General features: G+C 38.4%; 1 protein-coding gene across 2 annotated transcripts in view; it reads right to left on the bottom strand.

Annotated features, from left to right (window-relative positions):
• Window positions 1-5,682: 5,682 nt before the first annotated feature.
• The window catches only part of TAF15 (TATA-box binding protein associated factor 15), a 29,932-nt gene continuing 9,439 nt past the window's right edge, over window positions 5,683-26,175 (bottom strand). The window contains exons 6-16 of one of the 2 annotated variants that reach the window (XM_021704208.2): window positions 23,058-23,251; window positions 21,868-21,988; window positions 15,223-15,257; window positions 14,564-14,596; window positions 13,232-13,341; window positions 11,942-12,071; window positions 8,921-9,013; window positions 8,164-8,245; window positions 7,957-8,045; window positions 7,321-7,849; window positions 5,683-6,010 (exon numbers count right to left, since the gene is read on the bottom strand). In XM_021704208.2, coding sequence (XP_021559883.1) covers window positions 5,971-6,010; window positions 7,321-7,849; window positions 7,957-8,045; window positions 8,164-8,245; window positions 8,921-9,013; window positions 11,942-12,071; window positions 13,232-13,341; window positions 14,564-14,596; window positions 15,223-15,257; window positions 21,868-21,988; window positions 23,058-23,251 — 1,456 coding nt within the window. In that variant the 3' untranslated portion in view covers window positions 5,683-5,970. The remainder of the gene's footprint in view (window positions 6,011-7,320; window positions 7,850-7,956; window positions 8,046-8,163; window positions 8,246-8,920; window positions 9,014-11,941; window positions 12,072-13,231; window positions 13,342-14,563; window positions 14,597-15,222; window positions 15,258-21,867; window positions 21,989-23,057; window positions 23,252-26,175) is intronic. The other variant, XM_021704209.1, reaches the window with a different exon arrangement.

The raw sequence follows: 26,175 nt of genomic DNA, 5'->3' as shown, positions 1-26,175 counted from the left end.
ATGGCAGCAGAAACAACAAAAGGCATATACACCCTCCTCCTCTTCCAACATTCTCATCCATCTCTGTGCTATAACTGAAATCTGGCGCTCTCCCTTGAACTAGCCTCTTCCCAAAGTCTTAGGTGTTGCTCAACCTCCTCCATTCCTTTCAATGTCACCATTGCCCTGTGCCTTCATATAAAAATCACTGCTTCTCTGAGGGTCCTGGCTCTAATTATCCCACCCTCTGGTCCACTTCTCTATTTTCTCTCATTCATCGCCTGAACCTTAGTGTTCCTATCACCATGATGGTAACAACCATCCAACACCCCATCTCCTCGGTTCTTGATCTCAACTACAAAGGCTTCTCCCTTCCATTCACTTCAGCCACCCACTTCCATGGCCACACCTAGCCCCTGTCATCCCCGGGAATTGCTTCATCTCCAAAATCCTGAACATCTACTTGTGGACCCAAAGCTATCTACCCAGCTCTTTTTATCCCCACTACCAGTTCTTGAATCTCATCAATAACACTATGCTCTTGATGTCCCTACATTCTTCATTAACTTCCTTTTTTTCTTCCTACTCAGCCTGGACTTCATCCATCAACCACTAACCTCACTCTTCTCATACCTCTACTAGGTATGAGACAAATTTGAAATTTTTCTTCAGATTACTAGTTTCTGACTAGTAAAATCCCTAACCCTGGATCAAACTGCCTCTGTTCCTATAAGCAGGTTGCTGATTAAAAATGGAGAAAAATCACATATCCATAGACTGTACCCACAGAACACTTGTTCCCTATGTTAACTGAGCTCATATTGTTGCCTGGCAGTTTTATGGGTTCCATACTTTCCTATTTCCTACAATGGTTGTTTCAAGCCTTCTCTGCTAGCCTCACATTTACTACAGTCTCTTCAAACCTTCTGTCATATTCCATAACTCTCAGCAGACCATTATACTTTACTATACTTGGAAGGGAAAAAGACATCAGACGGAATTACCTCAATTTCCTGCCACCTCTTTTATAAGCATCCTTCTACATAGTAAAGAGCACAGGCTCTAAAGCCAGATCCTTGGATTAGAATCCTGACTCTGCCACGCACTAGAGATGTGATCCTGAGCAAGTTGCTTAGCCTCAGTACCTCTGCTCCTCACTGTACCCTAGGAAAAGCCCCTTCCAAGTGGCAATCAAAATCATTTATACCATTCACCTCTTCTCTGAAATGTTTCCTTTACCTCCTTGGTTCACAGCATTATTGTGAGAATTAGTTAACACACAGATTGCTTGTAACAGTGCCTGGCACATGGTAACCTCCCAATAGATGTTAATCGTCTGTTACCATTATTACCAGCATCTGCAACTATCCTTACCTCCAGTAACAACGCAAGAAGCATTCTCCTCTTCTAAGGCAAATCCTTCACCAGTGTTCTGGTCACCATTCCTTCAAGGGATGTGAATATTAACTATCCCCATTTCCTTGCAAGGAGTGTATAAACATGCTTAATACTCACCCATCTTAAAAAATAATCTCCCACAAACCCACATCCCTGCCTAGATGCCTCCTCCTCTTAACTCACCCCCCCCAACCACCCTTCATAATCATGATTCTTAGTTGCTCATATTACTGGTCTCCATTTCTCTAATTTCTATTATTCACCATCCCACTTCATTTTGAGTTCAGAATTTAATTCTCTACCAAAAAGGCTTTTGCTAAGGCAGTGGTTCTCAAAAGGGGCAATTTTGCCCCCAAAAGGACATTTGGCAATGTTGGGAGACATTTTTAATTGTCACAACTGGGGGCTGCTACTGGTGTCTTGTGGTAGAGGTCAGGGATGCTGCTAAACATCCTACAATGCACAGGGCAGCCCTCCACAGCAAAGAATTATCCAATCCAAATGTCAGTAGTACCAAGGTTGAGAAACCCTGTGGTAAGATAATTTACAACCTCCATATCACTAAATAGGAGTGCTTTCTATCCTTTGAAACAAACTTGGCCTGGCTTGAGCACTTGACACCACTAGCTTCTCCCTCCTTAAAATCCACTCTTCCCTTGGGTTCTACCAATACCTCACTGGACATTCCCAGTCTCTATCTCAGGATCTTCTTCTATTATCTCAAATATTAGCATTTCTCAGGGTCCTGTCCTAGGCTCTTCTCTCTCTACATACTATCTCCCCAAACCATTAAAATCAACTGAGGCTCTTTGGGTTTTTTAAATGCCCAGGCCTAACAGATTACACTGTCTTGGAGTGGAACCCAGCATCCTTGTGTTTTAAAAAACTTCCTCATTAATTCTAATATACAGCTTGGATGGTGAACAGTACTCTAGACAGTCTTACTGTAATTGTATCCACTCAGCACTTTACCATTTATATATTAATAGCTCTCATTAATCTCAAATCTGTATCTATAACATTCATTCATTTATTTAGTCAATATTCATTGAGTACCTACTCTGAGCCTAACACTGTTCTAGGCAGTAGGGTAGAACAGTGAAAGAGAGACAAGGTTCCCTACTCTCCTGGAGTTTATATTCTAATGGAGAAGAGAGAAATTGACAATCACAAAAAGATCATTCCAAATAGTGATAGATACTGTGATGACATTATAAGAGGAGATATGAGAGTCACTGGAGAGAGGCAGTGTTTTTTGTTTTGTTTTTTTTAGAGAGAGGCAGTGTTTCAAATTGGAAGGCCAGGGATGGGGGCGCCTGGGTGGCTCAGTCCTTAAACGTCTGCCTTCAGCGCAGGTCATGATCCCAGGGTCCTGGGATTGAGCCCCACATCGGGCTCCCTGCTCCACGGGAAGCCTGCTTCATCCTCTCCCACTCCCCCTGCTTGTGTTCCTCTCTGTCTCTATCAAATAAATAAATAACATCTTTAAAAAAAAAAAAAAATAGGAAGGCCAGGGATGGGGGCTGGAATCTGACCCAACATTGCAGTGAAAAGGGAGTCAGCCATGTGAATATTTGAGGAAGGAGAATCCTAGACTAAGCATATGCAAAGATACTGAAGCAGGAGCATATTTGGTACCATCAAGAATATGACCAATGTGGTTAAAGCAAGGTAAGTATGGATAAACGTTACATAATAAGGTTGGAGAGGGAGACAGAGGCCAGATCATAAGGGCTTTGCAAGCCAGGGTAAGGAATTTATAGCCAACATAAGCCTACATGTAATAAAAGTCAATGGGGTGCCTAGCTGGTTCAGTCGGTAGAGCATGTGACTCTTAATCTCAGCGTCGTGAATTTAAGTCCCACATCGGGCATGGAGACTACTGAAAATAAAAATTAAAAAAAAAAGTCAATGAAAGGCTTTTAAGGCATGACACAGTCATTCAATTCACATCTTTACAGTATCATTTGGCTGCTATGGGAAAAACAGATTTTAGAGGAACAAGATTGTGTAGGGGGACCTACTAATAGGCTTTGCAACTGTACAGAAGAGAAAGAATTATAGTTCGTACCAGGATTGTAACCAAGAATATAAAGATGGTTTCAGGATATATTTTGGAGATTGAATTAAAAAGACCTGCAGGTACAGGATGAATGAAAGAGAAATCAAGTGTAAACTCTTAAGTTTTCTTTCTGGTCTGGGAGGACAGTGAAGACATTTACTGAAATGAGGAAGCCTAGGAAAAGATAAACTGATCTGGAAAGGGAGATCAAAAGTTCTAATTAGTCCCGGCAGTCACCAAAAGAAAAAAAAAAAGTTCTGTTCAGTGCATCCTAATGAAAAGGTCAAGTAGAGAGGCACCTAGGTGAATCAGTTGGTTAAGTGTCTGCCTTCGGCTCAGATCATGATCCTGAAGTCCCAGGGTCAAGCCCCATGTCCAGCTCCCCGCTCAGGGGGAGTCTGCTTCTCCCTCTGCCCCTCCCCCCAACTTATGCGCGTGCAAGTGCGCTCTCTCTCACACTCAAAAAAAATCTTAAAAAAAAAAAAAAAAAGACTAGGTCAAGTAGGAAGGTGAATATAATCCAGAGTTAAGGGCAGAAGTCAAGACTAGAGACTTAAATTTGGTAGTCATCACTGTATTAGATGGTATTTAAAGCCACAGTCTGAATGAGTTCTTCCAGGATAAAAATGGGTGTAAACAGAAAGACAAAGGTGATCAGAACAAGCCCTGAGAAACTTCCAACATGTGAAGGTCAAGTAGAGAAATTAGCAAAGGAGACAGAAGTCAGTAAAGAAAAAAAATCAGGGTGCATAATACTGAATGCCACTGTTTTCTAAGCTGCAGATTTACACACCCAGCTGCCTACTGAAATCACTCCCCTCATCTTGCTCCCAAACCTGTTCCTTTTCCCAGTGTCTATTTAAATGAACAGCACATCTACCCATTACCAGGCCAGAAACCTGACTTCTCTCCCCACAATTTCTGACATCCAGCCAAATCCTGTCAAATGTCCCTCCCTCATTTCTCAAATCAATTTAGTTCTCTCCTCCTCATCCAGTCACTGTCTGAGCTCAGACTAGAATCTCTCTCACCTGGCTTACCATTATGTTTCCAATCCAGTGTCTCCACAAGGCAGCCATAAGCGTATTTCAGTTGACGCCACTCCGGTCAGGCCACTCCCCTGGTTAAAATCTTTTAATAGCTCCCTATTCGGAGGCAGAGTAAAAATTAAATGCAAGGACCTTCTCACCAAGCTTGCTTACCTCTCCAGTCTTACCTTTTGCAGGCCCCTCCTTGAACTCCTCCCTCTAATCCAATGCACTACATACAATTCTCAAACGCAGAGCTTGTTCTTCACTTTCTTAATTCCTGACTTACTTGTTCATGTCGTTCGTTTTCTGCTGGGAACACCATTTCCTCACCCAGCCTTCGTACTTGGCCAACTCCTACTCTTCCCTCAAGACTTACCAAGCCTCGGGCGCCTGGGTGGCTCAGTTGGTTGAGCGACTGCCTTCAGCTCAGGTCATGATCCTGGAGTCCCGGGATCGAGTCCCACATCGGGCTCCCTGCTCTGCAGGGGGTCTGCTTCTCCCTCTGCCCTCTTCCCTCTCGTGCTCTCTCTCATTCTCTCTCTCTCAAATAAATAAATAAAATCTTTAAAAAAAAAAAAAAAAAAGACTTACCAAGCCTTCTTGACCCCACGTGACTGGATTAAGTGTCCTTTCAATCAGCCTTCAAAACAACTTGTACTTATTCTTATTGGAGTACTTGTCAGACCGTATACTGTTTGCTTGATGGGCAACATATCCAGCATCTCATGCAATGCCTCACCCTTGGTACGGGTAGGAGAGGTAGTTCTTTAAGTAACATACCATGCACACTGGTATCTGGACCCTGGCTTGTCAAATCCTTACTCTTCCTACCTAGCCCTTAGACCTCACATTCCTAGCATCTACGGCACTGCCCTAAATAAATGGTTCACAACTGTAAACTGCAATTAAACTGACTGTATCAAAACCACCTGGTAAACTTGATATAGATTCCTAGGCCTAGCTTCCCACACTTAACAAGTTCTGATCAATTAGACCTGGGGTGAGGCCTAGGAATCTGTAATTTTGACAACCTCTTCAGGTAATTCTGACATGCAGTCATTCTTGCAAACTACTACTCTAAACAGAGTAGGAGTTCAGTATTGTTGAAAGTAACATTATCAGTTCATGAAACAATGCATTTAATTCTTTAGGGTTAGAGTCTGCTGTAGCTGAATCCTGAGTGTGACAGAACAATGCACTAATGTACAAAAGTCCACAAAACAAGCAGCCTTTATTGCAGTAATACAAAACACTTTCCATTTTGGCAATATTTTACAACGCACTTAGCTTCAAGGGTTGGAAAGGAGGTTGGAAACTAAACGGGAAAATTTCAATGGACATTTCTAAAAGAAAAACTGTCCCAGCCCTCCCACCCAAATAAAAATCCAAATGTCACTTCATTTCACTACCCAAGAAGAGGCCACGAGGAAAGCAGCAGGCAAAACTCTGGCAATTTCACTATGGATCATGTCAGAGACAAAGGAACATTCAAAACAGTCATCAGTATGGTCGGTTGCGCTGATCATTTCTGTAGTCGTTTCTAGGAATGAAAAATAAAGAGCCAGACTAAATTCTAATTTTCTACCAAGGGAGAGCATCAGACACTTCCTCAGGGTGACTGGCGTCTGTTTGACAATTTCTGTAAGAATGACACCATACCTAATTTATTTCTCTACTCCTAGAAGGTGATTAATAAAGGTCTAATTTAACAGCTTTAAGACCCAGAAAGTTCCTAGAAGAAGCTTTTTGCTATCACTAACTCTTAAAAACTTCCCATCTAGAATAAGGACTCCAAACCACTGTGGTATTTCAGGAGGTCAGAGACTGTGCCAATTCCAGCTCTCTAAACAGAAGAGTGGCATAACAGAATTAAGCAAGCAAACATTGTCATGTAAGAATTCTGGGTCTGCCACTTACTATGTGACCTTGGAAAAGTTACTCAGTGTTTCTTACTCCACAAAATGGGAAATACATCTACCTCATGGGGTTGAGAGAAGGACTAGAACTAAAGAATACAGATACTTCCGCAGGATTTGCCACACAGTAAGAAGGGTTCAAAAGATAATAATTACTAAGAGCTAACAATTATATAGCATTTACCATGGGCCAGGAACTGCCATAGTGTAGTAATCTAATATGACTCCTCGAAGGAGGTATTATTGGCTCCATTTTATAGATGAGAACACTGATGCTCCATAGGATTAAGTAACTTGCCTAAGGTCACATAGTAAATGGTGGAGCCAGAATTTGAACCCAGAGAAGTCTTGTCTCTGAACTCCATGCTATACTAATTCTCATACCTTATACTGCCTCTGGCATACAGACGCTTAGTGTAATAACTGGTGGTTCAACTTTTTCTGCCTCTACGCCATTCACATGCACAACACACTCCCATCAGTACCATCAGTGATTTTCATCTGGAAAAGGTATTACCAGAATCTCCAGAGAAACAACTACAGGGTGGCACAACACATAAGATTTCAGAAAACATACCCCTACCCCCATGAAAGGTGTGCTTCCCCTCACTTAAATTAAGAACCTCTGATTTACGTACAATTTTAAATTATCTCTCAATTATCTTTAGCCATGAGGAAGAATAACACATATTCATATACACACACTCACACCAATATAAAGATTTGTGAAAGAGAATTTCCGAAACACAGTGAGTTTTAGAAATTTTTAAATGGGAAACTAAATGAACCTTCCCCATCCTCACTGAGAGCGCTTCCAATGAAAAATTCAAGTTCCAAAAAACTGGACCTTAAGAAAATGTGACAAAAAGGGTTCAGATCCTAAAGCTTAGGAGCGGTGAGGTAAAATGGTTAACAAGTACATTCTAATACTCACCTTCCTCCCATTTTGCCTCCATAGCCGCCTCGGTCTCCTCCATAGCCGCCCCCACTCCTGTCACCTCCATAGCCGCCACCTCGGTCTCCACCGTAGCCCCCGCCGCCACCGCGGTCTCCTCCATAGCCCCCCCCACTGCGGTCTCCTCCATAGCCGCCTCGGTCTCCACCGTAGCCTCCTCCTCGGTCTCCACCATAGCCTCCTCCTCGGTCTCCACCATAGCCGCTGCCTCGGTCTCCTCCATAACCGCCTCCTCGGTCTCCACCATAGCCTCCGCCTCGGTCTCCTCCATAACCGCCTCCTCGGTCCCCACCGTAACTGCCTCCTCGGTCCCCACCATAGCCGCCCCCACTTCTGTCTCCACCATAGCCACCCCCACTTCTATCTCCTCCATAGCCGCCGCCGCCACTTCTGTCTCCTCCGTAGCCGCCACCGCCACTTCTGTCTCCTCCGTAGCCACCTCGGTCTCCACCTCTGCCCCCACGACCTCTGTAGCCCCTCTCTCCACCGTAGCCTCTTCCCCGGAAGTCTGCAAGGTAGAGATGCAAACCAGTGAGGCCAACAGGATAATGTAAACCACCCTTAATGCTAGTCAGAAGATAAATGCCATGCAGATGCTGTTAAAAAGCAACCCACCTCCTCCTGAGGGACGAGAGTCCTCTGGTCTGGGCTCATTACACTGGTTGCAGGAATTCCTTCGAGCAAAGTTCATATTTCCACATGACCTGAGAAAGGGGGAAAATAAAAATGTTCAATAGTTTCCAATTGAAAGAGAACCCCCTCTTGCATCCTCCAACCCCAATCCCAACTCCTACTACCGCCAGAGTTAATAAGGATACTTACGGATTAGGGCAAACCCAGTCCCCACTTTTGGGGTCTCCACCTCTCCCCTGAAAGCCTCCACGACCTCTATATCCTCCACGGCCTGGGGTTAAGAAAGGTGGGAGAGAAAAATCAGCACCCGACATTAACACAGCAGAAGAAAAGCACCAGATGAAAGAATTAAGAGCAAGTAACCATCAATAACTTGGTGGCCACCCCCAAAATTAACCCCTATGGTAGAACTCTGATTCTTTCATTTGAGGCTTTAGTTAGTAAATCCAAAAAATGTGGGAAAAGATCCCAGGCACATATTACAGTGCAAACAATGCACTAAAAAACTTCAAAGTCCACTTTCTATTATAATACCCTCCCTGGTTTGAGAATCTCAGTGATAAAGGTAGAGAAGACATATTTCAAATTTAAGGAACTAAACACAATAGAAATGAACAAGGCGGCAGCAACTGTATCAGAGAACTTACAAACTGGTCAGATTACCTAATTAGGTATCATTTAAACAACTGCCTCCTGATCTCCAGGTGAATAAAAACTGCCACGAAGCTTTCCAAAGGGATTTCTAGAACCTTCTTCCAACTACTTTCTTAGCTATTATGACACCTTATTTACCCAATCTCCTTTCAGTACCCACTCTCATTTTAAGATAGAAGGAAAAAAACCTAGGGGGAGAAAGAGGTAGTAGTTCACACAACAGAGACAGAACATGGACTCAAATTCAAACCCTTTGTACAATATCCAGGCCTGTGAGCAACAAGTGTCTTACCTCGTCGCCCACCTCCACTTCCACCCCCTCTCATGAATTCCGGTCTTCTGGTAGCAAAGGACACTTTAATGATGTTGCCATGGAATTCTTTTCCTAAGAAGAAAAAAAAATGTTTTGAAGAAATGCTACTCCACATCTCCACCTCTCAACAAAAATATAAAACTGTCCTAAAAATTTTCAGTTTCAGAGCAATAACAGACATCCTCACACAAATTCAAACATACCAGTGTTCCCTAAGTCAAGGTAACAGTGCTAAAACATGATACAATCTATTGAATAGAGCAGATCTGTCACTGAGATGCAGTTACTTCTTACTAAGCAAAAAAACACCCACATCTAATATTTGTAATATGAAAAGAGCCAAGTGCAGAACCATGTGTGTAGTATGTCACCACACCTGCTTTATAAAGGGAATGAGTGTGTGGGTGTGCACATGTGTGCACACGTGCCTTTACATGCACATACATGCTATATATACACTGCCTATTATGCTTAACTCTCAGGAGGGGAAAAGAGATCACTGGGGGTCAAAGGTAGAAAGAAAGCTCATTTTTTATTCTATACTTCTGGTACAGTTTGAAACTCTTTTACTATATGCAAGTAGTATCTTTAAAAATAATACATGCCAGAAAAATGAAAGCATATGTGATTACTTACACACATGCACACACACCTCTATTCTGCAGCCCCAGGGCCTTAAAGACAGTAACTAATCTTTTTACTTTATATTAAACAAGAGGATTCATAAAATGGTCACAATTCCAGGAGCCTTAGCTCCCTAATCAAAGCACTTATTATTATGGCTGGCAACTTTACAGAGTATCAGACAGTAGGACCTAGGAAGCCACTCATGGATCAGTATTTTCAAAGCTGTAGAATGACCTGAACTATGGAGTTAGGTTTAAGAGGCTCATATGACCTGTGGGCAAAAAGCACAATTATTTTTGAACATATGAGCAAAAGAGATTGTTTTTTAATTCACAGAAAAGTGAGGAAGAAAGGACCTAGCCTTCAAGAGCAAGATGATGAGGCCTGACAGAATAATGCAAAAAAAGTAAAGAATATGAAGGTGAAGTTAGAATGGCAAAAATGGACAGGGAAAGAAACAACAAATGTTGGAGAGGTTGTGGAGAAAGGGGAACCCTCTTACACTGTTGGTGGGAATGCAAGTTGGTACAGCCACTTTGGAAAACAGTGTGGAGGTTCCTCAAAAATTTAAAAATAGAGCTACCCTATGACCCAGCAATTGCACTACTGGGTATTTACCCCAAAGACACAGATGTAGTGAAAAGAAGGGCCATATGCACCCCAATGTTCATAGCAGCAATGTCCGCAATAGCCAAACTGTGGAAAGAGCCGAGATGCCCTTCAACAGATGAATGGATAAAGAAGATGTGGTCCATATATACAATGGAATATTACTCAGCCATCAGAAAAGATGAATACCCAACTTTTACATCAACATGGATGGGACCGGAGGAGATTATGCTAAGTGAAATAAGTCAAGCAGAGAAAGTCAATTATCATATGGTTTCACTTATTTGTGGAACATAAGGAATAGCATGGAGGACATTAGGAGAAGGAAGGGAAAAACGGGGGCGTGAATTGGAGGGAGAGATGAACCGTGAGACTATGGACTCTGAGAAACAAACAGGGTTTTAGAGGGGAGGGGGGAGGGGGGATTAGTTAGCCCAGTGATGGGTATTAAGGAGGGCACGTACTGCATGGAGCACTGGGTGTTATACAAAAACAATGGGTCGTGGATCACCACATCAAAAACCAATGAATGTGTTGTATGGCGACTAACATAACATAATAAAATTTTAAAAAAATTTTTTTAAAAAATTTAAAAAAAGAGTATGAAGGTGAGGACAGAGTATCACAATCTCATTTTTGAAGAAATGCAATTATGTTTTAAAGACACAGGTACAATAATCTCAGAACCAGAAGGGACCTCAGGTGTCTGTCAATCTAATCTAGCATGGTTAAGTCCTTTAGAGACTGTGGATCCAGACTGCCTGAGTTTGAATCCTGACTCTACCAGTTATGCTATGATCCTGGAAATTATACAGCTTCTCTGTGCCTCAGTTTCAACATCTAAAAAACAGTAATAATAGGCTGTCTCGGTTACTATGAGGATCAAACTGAATTAATGCATATAAAGCTTTTAGAACTATGCCTAGCCTATAAACCACAGTAAACATGCAGTAAGTGTTGGTTTTTATTAGAGTACAAAACAATGAATTTCTAGTAACGTGGGGAAATGACTGTTAAAATGTTAAGTGAAAAAAGCATGAGACAAAACTACATTTGGAGTATAATGACAAACTTTTTAAAATGCTTTTAAAAGAGTGGAGTTAAATTTAATAAAAAATATTATCAATGGTTATTTCTAAGTAGAGGACTACGGATGCTTTACTGCTTTCTTCTACTTTCCCGTATTTTCTCGTTTTGGGGGGGGGAAACGTTTTTTTTTTTAATTTTTTTTTTTCCCCAAAGATTTTATTTATTTATTTGACACAGAGAGGACAGCGAGAGAGGGAACACAAGCAGGGGGAGTGGGAAAGGGAGAAGCAGGCTTCCTGCCGAGCAGGGAGCCCGATGCGGGGCTCGATCCCAGGACCCCGAGATCATGACCCGAGCCGAAGGCAGTCGCTTAACCAACTGAGCCACCCAGGCGCCCCGGGGGGGGGAAACGTTTTAATATTTCTTCCAAATATGTATTAGCTTTGTATTTGAAGGGAAATTAATCTAAATTTACAAAGAGAGTTAAGCAGGCCAACCCTCGAAATCTCCATCAGGGTGGCTTCAAGCACAAGGTAGAATAATAAGGAAATATTGAGGACAAACGAGAGCTCATCTACTTCATTTCTAAAGGTATGTAAAAACTCTGCCCTTTATTTTTTAAAATATCCACAAAAGTAAACATGAAAATAACCAGTCTACCAGAATATATTTTGACTTCAAGACTAGAAAACATTTATCCAAACTGCATATTGAAACTGTATGAATAAGATATACCATCAAACCAGTCAATGGCTGCCTTAGCTGAAGGAGGGTCATCAAATGACACTGTTGCCTCTCCTTTTGGCTTCCCTGTGTCCTTGTCTGTATACAGATTTATCATTGGTTTTCCCGTCTTCTTATTTGTCTGAAGAACAAACAAGTTGGTATTAGCTTTTTTAAAAAAAAGTGATCATAAACCACACAATTAAAGATTTTTTAAAGGAATTCACATATCCATACTACAAATATTATGTACCTAATATAAAAATTAAGTTATCTATAGGTTCTGAAAACTCTCTTAAGATATATTAAGTGAACCCAAGCTATGAAAATGATACATAGTATACTGTTTTATTTATGTATAATTTCTTTTAGATAATGCTTCATGTAAATATATACCTTGTAAAACATAAAAAAAAGTCAGGAAGAATGTACACCAGGCAAATTAACAGATTACCACTAAGGTATACACACTGCAGCTGGCTGGGATGGGAGTGGAAGACAAATAAGAATGTTTACTCTTCAGAACTGTATGAATTTTTTACATGTCATGGGTAAATGAGTAATTCCACAGACACCAAAATAAGGACAACTACAAACTGATTTCAGGTAAATGCTACAATCTACTAACACTACTCTAACTGCTGCTTTCTAAGTTGAAGAGAGGAGAAATACATGCATGAAACAAATGGTGCAGGATACAAGTTAAATACACAATAAACAATACAATTATGAAATAAAGCATCAGATACTGGGCTAATATGTAACGCAGTTTGCATATAATGGCCTTTCAGAATCTATAAAATGTTCTCACAATCTCATTTGGTTCTCACAATTTTAGGAGCTAGGCAGAGACTATTTTTAGAGCTGAAGACTGAAAGCTAAAGCTGTAGCAGGCTGTGGAAAGATAAACAAGTAAGGAATAAAATTTTCATGTATTTAGCAAATTTAGCAAAAGGCCTACAGACACGGTTGGGCATGTGTATCAGGGAATTTTAAGAGATATAATCTTGGGGCACCTGGGTGGCTCAGTCATTAAGCGTCTGCCTTCGGCTCAGGTCATGATCCCAGGGTCCTGGGACGAGCCCCGCATCGGGCTCCCTGCTCCATGGGAAGTCTGCTTCTCCCTCTCCCACCCACCCTGCATGTGTTCCCTCTCTCGCTGTCTCTCTCTCTCTGTCAAATAAATAAATAAAATCTTTAAAAAAAAAAAAAAAGAGATATAATCTTATGTAATCTATGTATCTTAACTATAGTATGTTAATAATTAGGAGATTTTCAACATAAGCCATACTTTCTACTCACCTTGATAATTCCTATTTGTTTAAAGAACTCCCCCACTTGATCTGTAGACACACCCTCCCCAAGTCCTTGCACAAAGATTGTGTTGTTATCTGAATTATCAGATTCTGAATCTAAGGGGAAAAAAAATTATGGTTAATTTTACATATTCCTTGGTTTTACATCCTGTTCAGTAATCAAGAGCAATAATTTATTGTCCAATATTCAACTGTTTCTATGACCAAAAGGAAAAAGGACCAATATACAAAAAATCTTGTATCAACATGCAAAGTGGTCACCATAGTTATTTGGTAGTAGATCAATCCTTACAACTAAACTTCAGTTAAAGTGGATCAAGTCCACACTCTGTGAAATACAGACCAACTAAGGGAGATCTTAGATATCTTACTCTTTAGATTCAGATACAGGGCTGAAGCTCATGAAGAGATGAAGACAGTTAGTATTACTTAGCATTCCTTTCTTTGGAAAGCTTTATCGCTTTTATGGCTAATCAGTACTTTTAAGGCTCTCAGTAGAAAATTCCCCAAATCTGACACTTTGGACTTCGAAGCAAGCCAAGCACAACTGCTGGTTTCCCGATCATTGCAATAAGCTTTGTATATACCAGAGGGTAGGGGCACCTTGACACACACCTTACCTTACACGCACACTTTTGGATTAGTACAACAAAGTAAGAAAGATGTACAAAAATTCAGTCCATCAAGGGATAATTCAGAAATTGCCATCCATATAGAATACTTTGGCATCTTAATAAAAACAAAAGTTCTGATTTCAATATATATTAAAATTTTTTGGCTCAACTAGATTTTTAATATCTAAATTATAACTTCCAAAAGGCTCCAGGTAGCCTTGAATTTCATTTAAAAATAAAAGCCACATGAAATTAGTGACCTCTGCCCAGAGTAAGACAATTCTCCCCATGTATGAATTCAGGTTTCTTAGGCCCACTAAGGGGACTACCAATCCGATGTAAAATTTTCTTAAACATAGTTTTTCTACTTCAAATTCCCAATGATACCAACTCTCTCAAATCTGATCTGTAGTTATTTAAATAAGTAATGTTAATTAGCAATACAAGATCAAGTATTTTTTCACAAAAGAAAAAGCAGAGCATAGGAAACCACAAACATAGCAATTTTCCCCAGCAAACTTTCCAATTTCCCTGAATTTTTCTTTCTGGTATGTTTTTAGAAGTGAAGCTCCCTAATTCCAGAAACACTACCAATTAAATCTTCCTCCTGCCCTAACTCCTCCAAACAGACACACTTTTCCCTTGAAAAGTTGGAAAACTAATATTCTCTTAATGGCAAAGTCACAAACTACCATAAACCTTACCAGCATCTGGTCTGGGTCCATAATCCCTGTGACCTAAGGGAAAAGAAAAGAAAAAGAAAAAGAAAAAAAGCTATTTAAGGCAACTCATTAGAAATCATGAAAAAAATAGTAATAATAACCAAGGCATGAAAGTCAATACTTCCAAAATCCTTGAAAGTCAACCATCACAGATTTACAAAGTAAATATATAAATTAAGTTTTATTAAGTTTAAGAAATCAAGATGAAAGTCAATTATTTCCTTAAATTTGTCCCAGACGGTACCCGCCACTTTGGCATTATGCTAGTATCACTTTTGTTAAGCTCTGGTTGTGAAGGCTGATTGGAAAACCCTAATAATTTAACAACACCATGTCAGCTACCTTTATTAAAAAAATGTATTGTCAAAATCCAGTGAAAGTCTCATTCATCGGTCACCACAGACTCTTTCATGCAAATTCACTGTGTAGAAACCCATTGGACTGTTTGAGATCAACTTTGACTTTTTAAAATGTTTTCTTTGATATATATATGTATATATATATAATTTTTTTTTAAAGCACACAACACACACCAGCCTCAACAGGGTAAGAAAGGGCTTAGACTGCGTCTGCGGGATATTGGTGGCTTTTAGATTTATATAGCATTTCCACTGAAACATTTTGGGATACTCAGCACTTACCACCAAAATTTTTGAAGCCACCGCGGTCACCACCACTGCAGAGGAAAAATTGAAGAAATGATTTCTTCCTTAAGTCTCTAATGTGCTGAGCCCTGGGCTCAATCTACACTTAACTGTCACAAGTAGAGCGCCTAGGGAAACAGTAGCACCTCTAACTTTCCAGTAAATTCCATTTCATAGACTCCAAAATGTTGTTTTCACCTAAGTGTTTTCCCAAGGATCTATTTCCACAAGGTTGCCTTTTCAAGCTTATTACAGAACGTATCTCATATACTCTTACTTTAAAATCTTCCCAACCCCAAGCCAAAGGGATACTATTCATATCATAACTTAAAAGCTGGAGGCACAGAATGAAGAATGCTAAACTGGAGCAAACATTCTTTCCAACGGGGTATTTTTTTAAATATGAGGAAAAAGACTAGAAGAACAATATAAAGCTAGGTTAAGATTCTGATAGCAGAATGGGAGATAAAAACTTCAGTAGTATGTTCTATTTTGATATCAAATTGTGGGTTTTATGAGATGAAGAAAAAAAGCAAGGTACAAATATACACAAAAGTGAGCCTGAATGAAAGTAGTCTTAAAAAATCTCAAATCATTCAGCAATCTGAAAAAATGAACACTAAAAGAAAGCATAACTTAAAACTGCTCTCTTACTCTATACCCACTTTAATATACGAGATCTCTTCATATCAGAGCTACTGAGATTCATGCTGCCAAATGCTCTGTACACCAATCAGCAGACCGTTATCAGAGACAGAATGCAACATACTCCAATATCGCAGCTGCCCACAAGAAAATGACTAGGCAAATTTCCACTGACAGATAAGTCAATGGTCTTTGTGTGCATAAATCTATGTAAGAAATCTAAGATCTCTCTCATCAAGAAACTGTTTAAATATTCATACATTAAAAGCTTGTTTCTCTTGCCTGAACTAAGTAATCCTCCAAGATTCACATGCTGTCATGGAAATAAAAACACCCAGTTTTCAGATGGTGACATCTAATATTCTACTATTATTAATCATCTTCTACTATAATCCAAGAAACTAATCCAATACACTAAGCTCTCTTCAATGCTTAAGAGCTTCTCCTGTAATGATAACACTGCCCCCTCTAGCCTCTAGATAGATGGCTTTTCTGAGCCATCCGGAGAAAAACCGCTCTAACTAAATGAGAAAGCAGTCTTCTTTTATAAGTCTATTCTACTACCTTGATGTAAAATCTCCCCTTGCAACCAGCTTAGGTATAGACACGCGCATCTTAATTCGTTATTAATTTTATTTAATTTCCAGGAAGACTATAAGGAGAATAAGGCTATTTCAAGGCTATGTCGACAATATAAAGCTCAGGTCCACTTTATATACATATAGTCTCCTATTCAGTCTCTAAGACCCCTCTTTTCAGAACAGTACCCAAGCCCTTCCTACACTTCTAACTGACCTGTGTATCACTGCTTAACTCTTTTAAGAAAGGAAAGCCAACAGAGTTCTTGAGATTCATCTGCTAAAAATCTTATTACTAGAAACCAAAATATCTCAGGTTTCTTCAAAGATGATCATGAGAACTCAAAAAAAAAAAAGAGGAGAGAACCAGTGAAAATATTAAGCCCGCATTCCTGTCAGGAGGTTAAAGTCCCCAGGATAAAGTAGATTCTTTAAATAGGAAATTTTTACAAGTAAGTGCTCTAAGAGATACCTCTTACTTATTTTGCTGTCATTTTTTTTTAATTTTTTATTGTTATGTTAATCACCATACATTACATCATTAGTTTTTGATGTAATGTCTGTGTCATCTTAAACCAAGTACCAAACTGTTTATCTGGCCACAGTGGAGAGAAAATATGCAATTACATACAACAGCTAATTCTTGTATTTTCTATTCTGGCTGGCAATATAACTTTAACAATAAAAAAAGGATATACCACTGCAAAATAAAAGTGCTATAAAACAAATGACATTTGAACACGTTTATTATTTCCTATTTCTCCATATAATGACATTTTAACTTAAATCACCTTCATTGAGCATTTCCTTTAAAAATACGGCAGCTGAAGATTTCAACACAATGGCCATAAATATGAAAACATCACAGTGCATTTGAAGAAGTACTAGTCTTCAAACTCAGAGACTCAGGGTATACTCTTTACTATCACTAATCAATCTTGAAAATTTGGACAAGTCAGTAATTCTCCTTAGGCTTCAGTTTCCTCCTTCACAAAATAAGGGTTTACATTCCTGCTACTCAAAGAGTGGTCCAGGGAATAGCAGCACAGGCAGAGCCTGAGAGCAACTCAGAAAAGCAGGATGGCAGGCCTCACCCCATACCTACTGAATCAGAATCTGCATTTTAATAAGATCCCCAAGGAATTCATATGTAAAGTTTGGGAAGCACCAGTCTAGATGATCTACAATCCTACGTGAAGTTTTCTTTCAAGTTCAAATGTGTCAATTATTTTTCTCTTCATTTATTAAGAAATTCCATATGAACTAGTTATATTACAAACCCTTATAAGTAAATTTATTATATTAAATACACTAAATAAACTTCAAGTAGTACTTACTATTAAATATTTAACAAAAGATGGGCCTGTGGTTAAGAATCTTTCAAACCTACAGTCAGGTTACAAGTCCCTTTTCCATAAACCAAGTTGAGGCTTCACTAGTCAATTAAGACAATAAAGATACAGGAACATCTGGGTCAAGATGTTGCCACAACAATTTGTCTTCCTCCCAGAAAAAGCAGCAAATGTGTATACATAAAGAATTCCTGAAGTAAGGACATCTGAAGGTAAAGTAGTAGAGGTATTTAGAGTAGAGATTAAACATCCTCAAATGTATGGCTGAGTGTCCCCTGCATAAGAAAACCAACTATAAATTCTTGACTCAACTATGGAAATTGTTGTCCCAAGTTCAAAACCACAATGAACAGCCTACCCTAAGGTAGACTGAGGGTTCTTTCATTGTTACAGTATTACATATGTAGAGGAGAAGACAGTCATTTAACTTGATGGTCATTTAATTTCAGGTGCTTGTCAAGAAAAAGTTCTTTGACAGAATCCCTACTCCAAATCTTTCATTTTAGGAAAATCTAAATGTATCTATTCAAGGACTTAAACTGACAAAAAGTAAAAGGACAATACAGGAATCTTTGTTTCCAGAAAATCCATTATCTAGACAGAAAAAGGGACTAGCTAAAAATTAGAAAAGATTAGTTAAAAAACAAACAAACTGCTATGCTTGAATTTTCATAGTAAATCCAAAATACAATTTTTTTGGGTGTGAAGAAGACTAACATGAATTCCAAATGTAAATGACTCAATGGATTTAAATATCATTCTCAACAGTAGCTGTACTTATGTCTTATTTCCTCCCATGTCTTGTATGTGTGGTAAAAAGGCTCTCTGGATTCAACATTTACCCACATTTCAAGAAGCCAAGAATCTGTCATTCTAGAGCTACATGTCCAATACAGTATTCACTAGCCACACGTGGCTGCTGACCATTTGACATGTGGACAGTCTAAATTAAGATGTACTTGAAATATAAAATGCAAAATGGATTTCAAAGTCTTAGTATGAAAAACTCAATATACAATATTCAGTAATTTTATACTGATTATATGATAAACTATTTGGGGTATATTAGATTAAATAAAATATATTATTAATTTTACCTGTCTACGTTTTTTTAACGTGCCTACTACAAAATTTAAAATTACATATGTGGCTCACATTTGTGACCCATATTACATTTCTATTGGGCAGTGCTATTCTAGACTATCACCAGAACATATGTACAATTCAAATGGAGCTACTCAAAAACTCTTCTAAGAAGACAGTCAAAATTCAAGATGACTTTTTTAGGCTTGAGATATTAAAGCCTGGAAAAAGCTACATAACTTGACGACTTATTCATGAAAAATGGTTATCTATAAAGTTCTGGCAATTTTGCAATGCATTCATCACAATGCTGAAGTTAAAAACACTGAGAGAACTTACGGCCTTAAGCTTCCAGTCCACTAAGAGGTCAGTGATCAATTTTAGATGACAATTAGAGATTCAACCTTTTTTGGTATAACTGCTTTTTCAAAGAAAAACATTGGTTTCTAAAGTCCCTATAATTTTCACAGGTTTTTCTTCCATATTTGGAAAGCTGGCAGCTTCCTCCAGCCAAGCAATCATACGACTTGAGTTTAAGAATGTCCCATCCTTTACCACTTATCCCACCCTCACCCACAAACTATGCCCCTTCTTCTTTAAATAAAAACCTAACCAATGCCAGATATTCTTCAAACAGCCCTGAAAAGATCGTATTTTCAACCTTGATATAATTTTTTAAGTAAGATGATTAGAAACACAAATGGGAGTGTTGATGAAGACTAACAAAAAATGTTTGGATATTTCTGGTACTTAAATGTAAAACCAAGTGTGAAAAAAATATCCTGAAACTGGGCATTAAAACTCTAATTCAAAATACTTTACCCCTATAAATAAGCTAAAAAACACATCTTGAGTAAGATATTGTGACATGTGAAAATTGTATGAACTTCAAATTTCCATACCCATAAATGAAGTTTTACTGGAACACAACCATATTTATTTATATATTGTCTATGGCTGCTTTGGTGCTACAAGGGCAGAGGTGAGCAGTTATAAAAGAAACTATATGGCCCAAAAAGCCTAAAATATTTACTACATGGCTTTTCACATAAAAAATTTACCAAACCAATATAATCATCATCATCCACACGGATTCCTAAAAAAGGCCTTTGTGCATATCCCATTTATTGGCTGGGGGAGGGGGCAGAGCAGGGTATAGATAGCAATTGGGCAAGACCCCCCTCCCCCAATCCTACCTTGAACCAGATCAGTATCATTTTGACCTAATATATAGTGGGTTTCTGCAAAACATAGTGTGTGAAGAGGTTCTAAGGCTAAATAAAACCATTTGAAAATCAAAAGCTTTCATCCAGATCAAGTATCTGGACCAAAAATCATATTGAAATATGATGCCAAGGAGGTTATAAAAGTTATTAAAAATGGGACTCTCAAGATGGTTAACGTATGGAGCTCCCCTGTTTTATTAGGAGATTCACTCAAGGTCCTTTCAAATCTCTAAGATGAGTCATCTCTCAAAGATGAAAACACATTTTTAAAGATTTCCCTACCCTCCTCCTCCTCCTAAAAAGTGGGATTCTATCATTCTCACACATTGTCACAGTTTAATAAGTAATGTATAGGATATAACTTCCTTATGAAGAAAATGAAACCTACGATATATTATAAAACATACAGTATTCCAAAGAAGCCAATTATCTAAAACGTATTAACTGGAAAATTAAATATACCTGTTGGCTATCTTGTTTGGGATTCTGTTTGAGATGGGAAGGAGGCTATTAGGTAGAAAGTAAGCACCATGTCACTTTACATTGTTCATTTATATCCACATGATGGCAGGCTGCTCACTTTGATAATGAAGAGCATACAATAATATATTTATATATTGTAAACTGACTTTGCTATCAATCGAAAAGACTTAATGTGTAGTCTTATAAAAGTTCATCAAATATGGTTAGGCTTTAGTTTTGCCCTAATATCGAAGTACTGTACACTAAACACAGAGAAATACAAGTCGGTGATCAAATTCCCGGCTCAGTTGAAGAAGTAACAGTGCTGTATGTAACTAGTTTTGTTTCGCAAGTCACCTCAGGGAACAGAGAGCCCCTAAGGAGCAGAAGAGTAAACTGGTACTGGTATGTTATTAAGTTAACAGGCCACTAACAATTTCAATTCGCAGGGAACACAAATTATCTTTTAAGCCTGTGTATTTTACACATAAATTTGCAACCTGCAAACCTCAACTGAGGACAACAAATGCCAGTTATTTTTTCATTCTTGTTTTTAGGGCCAAAGTGCTATATTTACAGATATATTTAAAAGTAATTTTAGAACCAGCTTTCTTAACATATGCCAAAATTAAGTACCAAAACCTGATAATACTAGCAATGGGGAAAAGAAAGGTTGAATTAAAAAGTCATCTTTTCCACAGCTTAGTCTGAACAAAATATGCAATGATAGGAGATGTTGTACTAATTATTTCAATAATTATTTACTTAAGAAGACCCAATAGTTAAATTACATAAAATCTTTCTCATTTGCCAACCCCACCTTTATATACTCTGCTATCGCCTCCTAATATTTTCCCTTCCCAAGGGGATTCAAGATTAAGGAATAGCCTCTCTGCACTCCAATCTAAAATTAACTTACCTTTTATGTTTTACATATAATATACTTGGATTTCTCAGAGTCATCTTTTAAAGGAGTTTAGACTCTATAGCTCTGGCAGGAAAAACATAGTTAAGTGGTTTAATCACAACCATAATAGGGGAATTTTCTCCACTGGTGTTTAATATACACCACATAAACTAACTCCTAACATAGCCTACTCTGAGGTAATTTACTGACATCTTAAGACTGAAAATAAATTTTGAATTTCTGCCTTCTTCCCTACAACATAATCTATTTAAGCCTCTTACCTAAATGAGATGCTGGAATCAAACCAGCTGAGTAAAACAACAAAAATTTTTTTAAAATTAAAAAAAGAGATAGAGAAGAAATGTAGACACCTATACCTAAATACTTACCTTGATCCTGTCATAGGACCTCTTCCATCCTTGTCATATCCCCCACGCCCTCTACCTCCTCCCTGTGACCCGCCATATCCTCTATTATCTTCTCCATACCTACTCACATCACGACGGTCATCTACAAAAAAAAAAAAAAAAAGGAAAGAATATATATGTGAATAAATAACCATTGTCATTTCTGATAAAGGCTTCCCATAATATAAACTTAAATGGCTCTTTGGGTCACACATTATGTCCTTTGGAAAATGGCACATTGAGTACACTCAATGTGAACTCAAATGCAAGTTATCATAAAACTATCTGGAATTAAATATGTTTGAGAATTATATCTGTGTCAAATTCCACTCTGCTATAGTCAGAAAGCAAAATGGTGACATGGATATAACCATTTGATGTGATGGTGATAAAGAATAGTTTGAGTTACAGTACAATACTAGGTACAGAATCTTAATAATTAGATGAAAAGCGTAACCCTAATCTTACAAGTTATTTCTTTACCTTAAAAATACTTAAATGTAAATCAAGCATGGACAAGAAATAACTGGATTTTCAAACTGAGACATATTTAGTGACCATATTCACTGAAGATATTCAGTGAATGGGCTTCCACGTTTACTCATTCACTTATTCATTCATTCAATTATTCAACAAATATTTATTAAGCACTTACTATGACCCAGGCCCTATACTAGGCAATGGAGAGTATAAATGAGTAAAACAAGACTTGTGCCCTTGAAGTATTCATGTCCATGGCACAGACCGATTCCTAAGTATCAGTAGTATATTCCAAATGGTTTAAGAGAACAAGTGAAAGAATGGCTAGTCCTTCTTAGATGAAGTGAAAAGGCTAAAACAGGATCATAAATTCCCTAAATCAAGTATACCAACACTATCAATACAACTGGCAGCAGCAGCATTGTCAAATGATCAGAGTTAAGTGACACAACAAAGGAAATTCATGTCATCAGCCATCAAAAAGTCACATGACCATTTGGGAGTCTGAGAAGTTCAGCAACAGAAATCTAATAAACTAGCTTTGATAGCCATGAGAGAGAAGCATGTATATTCAAGGTCACTCTGAATTTTTACAAACAGTTGAAATCCTACACAGGTCTTTTAATCTAAAACTTAATATAATATAATTCTATGAGGGGAAAAAAGAAAAATAATAGGTCAATATATCATACCTTGTGTGTGGTGGCTGTAATTCTCCCTTTGTGAATGGTAGGACTGTTGATTTTGATTATAGGAATCATGCTGCTGACCATAATTTGACTGCTCATCATATGAACCTTGATGTTGATCATAGCCTGACTGTTGGTCATACGACTCTTGTTGACCATAGTCTGACTGGTCATATGAAGGCGCTCTTCCACCTTGGCTAAACAGAAATCAAGAATTTGAAATTTTATAGAAGGATTATGTTCACTGTAGTAAATTGACTGAGGCTGAGAGGCCTGACCAGGTAGACCTCAACCATATTTAATACTACTTACTTTTTTTTTTTTTAAGACTTATTTATTTGCTAGAGAGAGAGTAAAAGAAAGAGAGAGAATGCAGAGGGGAGGGGCAGAGGAAGAGAATCTCAAGCAGACTTCCCCCAGTGAGCACGGAGCCCCAAGCCCAACACAGGGCTCGATCTCATGACCCTGAGATTATGACCTGAGCCGAAATCTAGAGTCGGATGCTTAACTGACTGAGCCATCCAGACAGCCCTACCACCAATTTCTGGTGCAAATCATTTAGTTATCTACAAAATCTCCTTATCAGCAATGGAATGACCTTCAAACAATTCACTATCACTGAAGAGGTGCCACATTATGAGAAAAAACACACACCTTTGAAAACATTAGTGAAACAAAAAGTCACTATGGCTTTTACCATCCCCTTGAACTTAAAAAAAAAATTAAAGGTGCCACAAAATACAGTAATATGTCTCATTCTTTAACAAATATATCATAACCAGTGCTGGGTCTTCTTTCTTTTTAAAGATTTTATTTATTGGGGCACCTGGGTGGCTCAGTCGTTAAGCGTCTGCCTTCGGCTCAGGTCATGATCCCAGGGTCCTAGGATAGAGCCCCGCATTGGGCTCCCTGCTCCACAGGAAGCCTGCTTCTCCCTCCCCCGCCTCCCCTGCTTGTGTTCCTTCTCTCACTGTGTCTCTCTCTGTCAAATAAATCAATAAAATCTTAAAAAAAAAAAAAAAAAGATTTTATTGATTTATTTGAGAGAAGAGGGAGAGAGGGAACACGAGATAGGGGAGAGGGAGGAGAAGGAGACTCCCTGACAAGCAGGGAGCCTGATAAGGGTTAATTTTAACAATGTTATCTTAATTTTAACAATGTTATCTCATAATATTTGGGGTACTATTTTCTTTTTTTTTTTTTTTTAAGATTTTATTTTTTTGACAGAGACACAGTGAAAGAGGGAACACAAGCAGGGGGGTGGTAGAGGGAGAACAAGGCTTCCCGCTGAGTGGGGAGCCCGATGTAGGGCTCAATCCCAGGACCCTGGGATCATGACCTGAGCCAAAGGCAGACAGACACCCAACCGACTGAGCCACCCAGGCACCCCAGGGTACTATTTTCTTATAATTATCTTTAGAACCTATAGTACATTCCCCTAAATATCTTCAAAGATAAATTTCAGAAAACAGTAAGGGGCGCCTAGCTGGCTTAGTAGGTGGAGCATGTGACTTTGATCTCAGAGTTGTGGGTTTAGAGATTACTTAAAAAATAGAATCTTACAAAAAAAAGAAAACAATAGTAAATCGGATTTTTAGAGGAAGGAACTTGCTTTGTGATGCCATTTTTTATCTGAAACTAGTCTACCAAAAAGTGAGACTGCTTTATTATCTCTGGCAATTCAAAAAGAAATTTCTAAGTATGTTCTAAGCAATATGACTATTAATTACCTGTTCTCAGGATGGGAATGTTGAAAGGAATATTTAATTGGATTTGAGTTCTAATGTTTTAAAAAGGGAACAAAAAGTCTCGTAACTTAATAGTCACACCTTATTCTCCATCAGATGACCAAAGCAATCTAATAAATAATAAAGATCAGTATGTTCCTCCAACTCCTTACCCAAAGCACATCACATCAAGAGTCAGAACTCTAGTGCTTCACTTTAAAATTGTTGTCAAAAAAAAATTAGGGGCAGCTGGGTGGCTCAGTCAGTTAAGCATCTCACGGTCATGGGATAGAGCCCCACGTTGGGCTCCACACTCAGCGGGGAGTCAGCTTGAGATTCTCTCCCTCTCTCTCTGCCCCGCCCCCCCACTTGCACACATGCACATGTGCTCTGTGTCTCAAATAAATTTTTACAAATTTAAAAATAATAAAATAATAAAAAATTAAAATAAAAAAAATAAAATGGTTGTCAAACCAAATCTAACACTTTTCTTTGGTCTGCATTTATATCTCATGCTTCCAAAAATTCATCCTTATAAAAGGATTCTCCTAACTTTAAAACTAACCAACAGGACTTAAAGAGTTCTTCCTTCTACTGTAACATGCTTTCTGAAAATTATTCTCTACATGTGTACTCCAGTTTCTACTTTTCGAAACACTCTCACATCTATAAGACTGACAATGTGACCTCACAAATCTTTCCCCAGTGGTTTTATTTAACCGAATTTCACTTAGAATAATTTTTTTCACTGCAGAAAGAATACTTGTGATCTCAGTTTTTGCGTAATTTTTTAGCTATGTAACTTAACAGGCTACATAATCTTAATTTCTCTTTACCTCTACAAACTGGGGATAATTACTGACACTCTCTCATAATGGCTAAGGATCAATACGAGAATGCAAAAGCATTTCACAAAATGTAAACCACAATTTAAAAAAATTAAGCTGCTATTATTAAAATTAGTAACAAGAACAAGCTCCACACATCTGAAACTTTAAAAAAACTATAAAAACAAAACAAAACAAAAAGCTATAAAACCTGTAAACTTGGGCGCCTGGGTGGCTCAGTTGGTTGGGCGACTGCCTTCGGCTCAGGTCATGATCCTGGAGTCCCGGGATCGAGTCCCGCATCGGGCTCCCTGCTCGGCAGGGAGTCTGCTTCTCCCCCTCCCGCTCCCCCCTCTTGTGCTCTTTCTCTCTCTCACTCTCTCTCTCAAATAAATAAATAAAATCTTTTAAAAAATAAAATAAATAAATAAATAAATAAATAAATAAAAAAATAAATAAAACCTGTAAACTTGTTGGTAAATATTCATCTACCTATATTAACAAATAAAACATATTTTGAGTATCTAAAATGTGTGGATAGGTTTTGGCACTTTTTTAGTATTTTTG

This window comes from Neomonachus schauinslandi, chromosome 15, assembly GCF_002201575.2.
Source record: "Neomonachus schauinslandi chromosome 15, ASM220157v2, whole genome shotgun sequence".
Taxonomy (NCBI): domain Eukaryota; kingdom Metazoa; phylum Chordata; class Mammalia; order Carnivora; family Phocidae; genus Neomonachus; species Neomonachus schauinslandi.
Note: the sequence above shows the minus strand (reverse complement) of the source record. Positions and strands in the feature narration are given on the sequence as shown.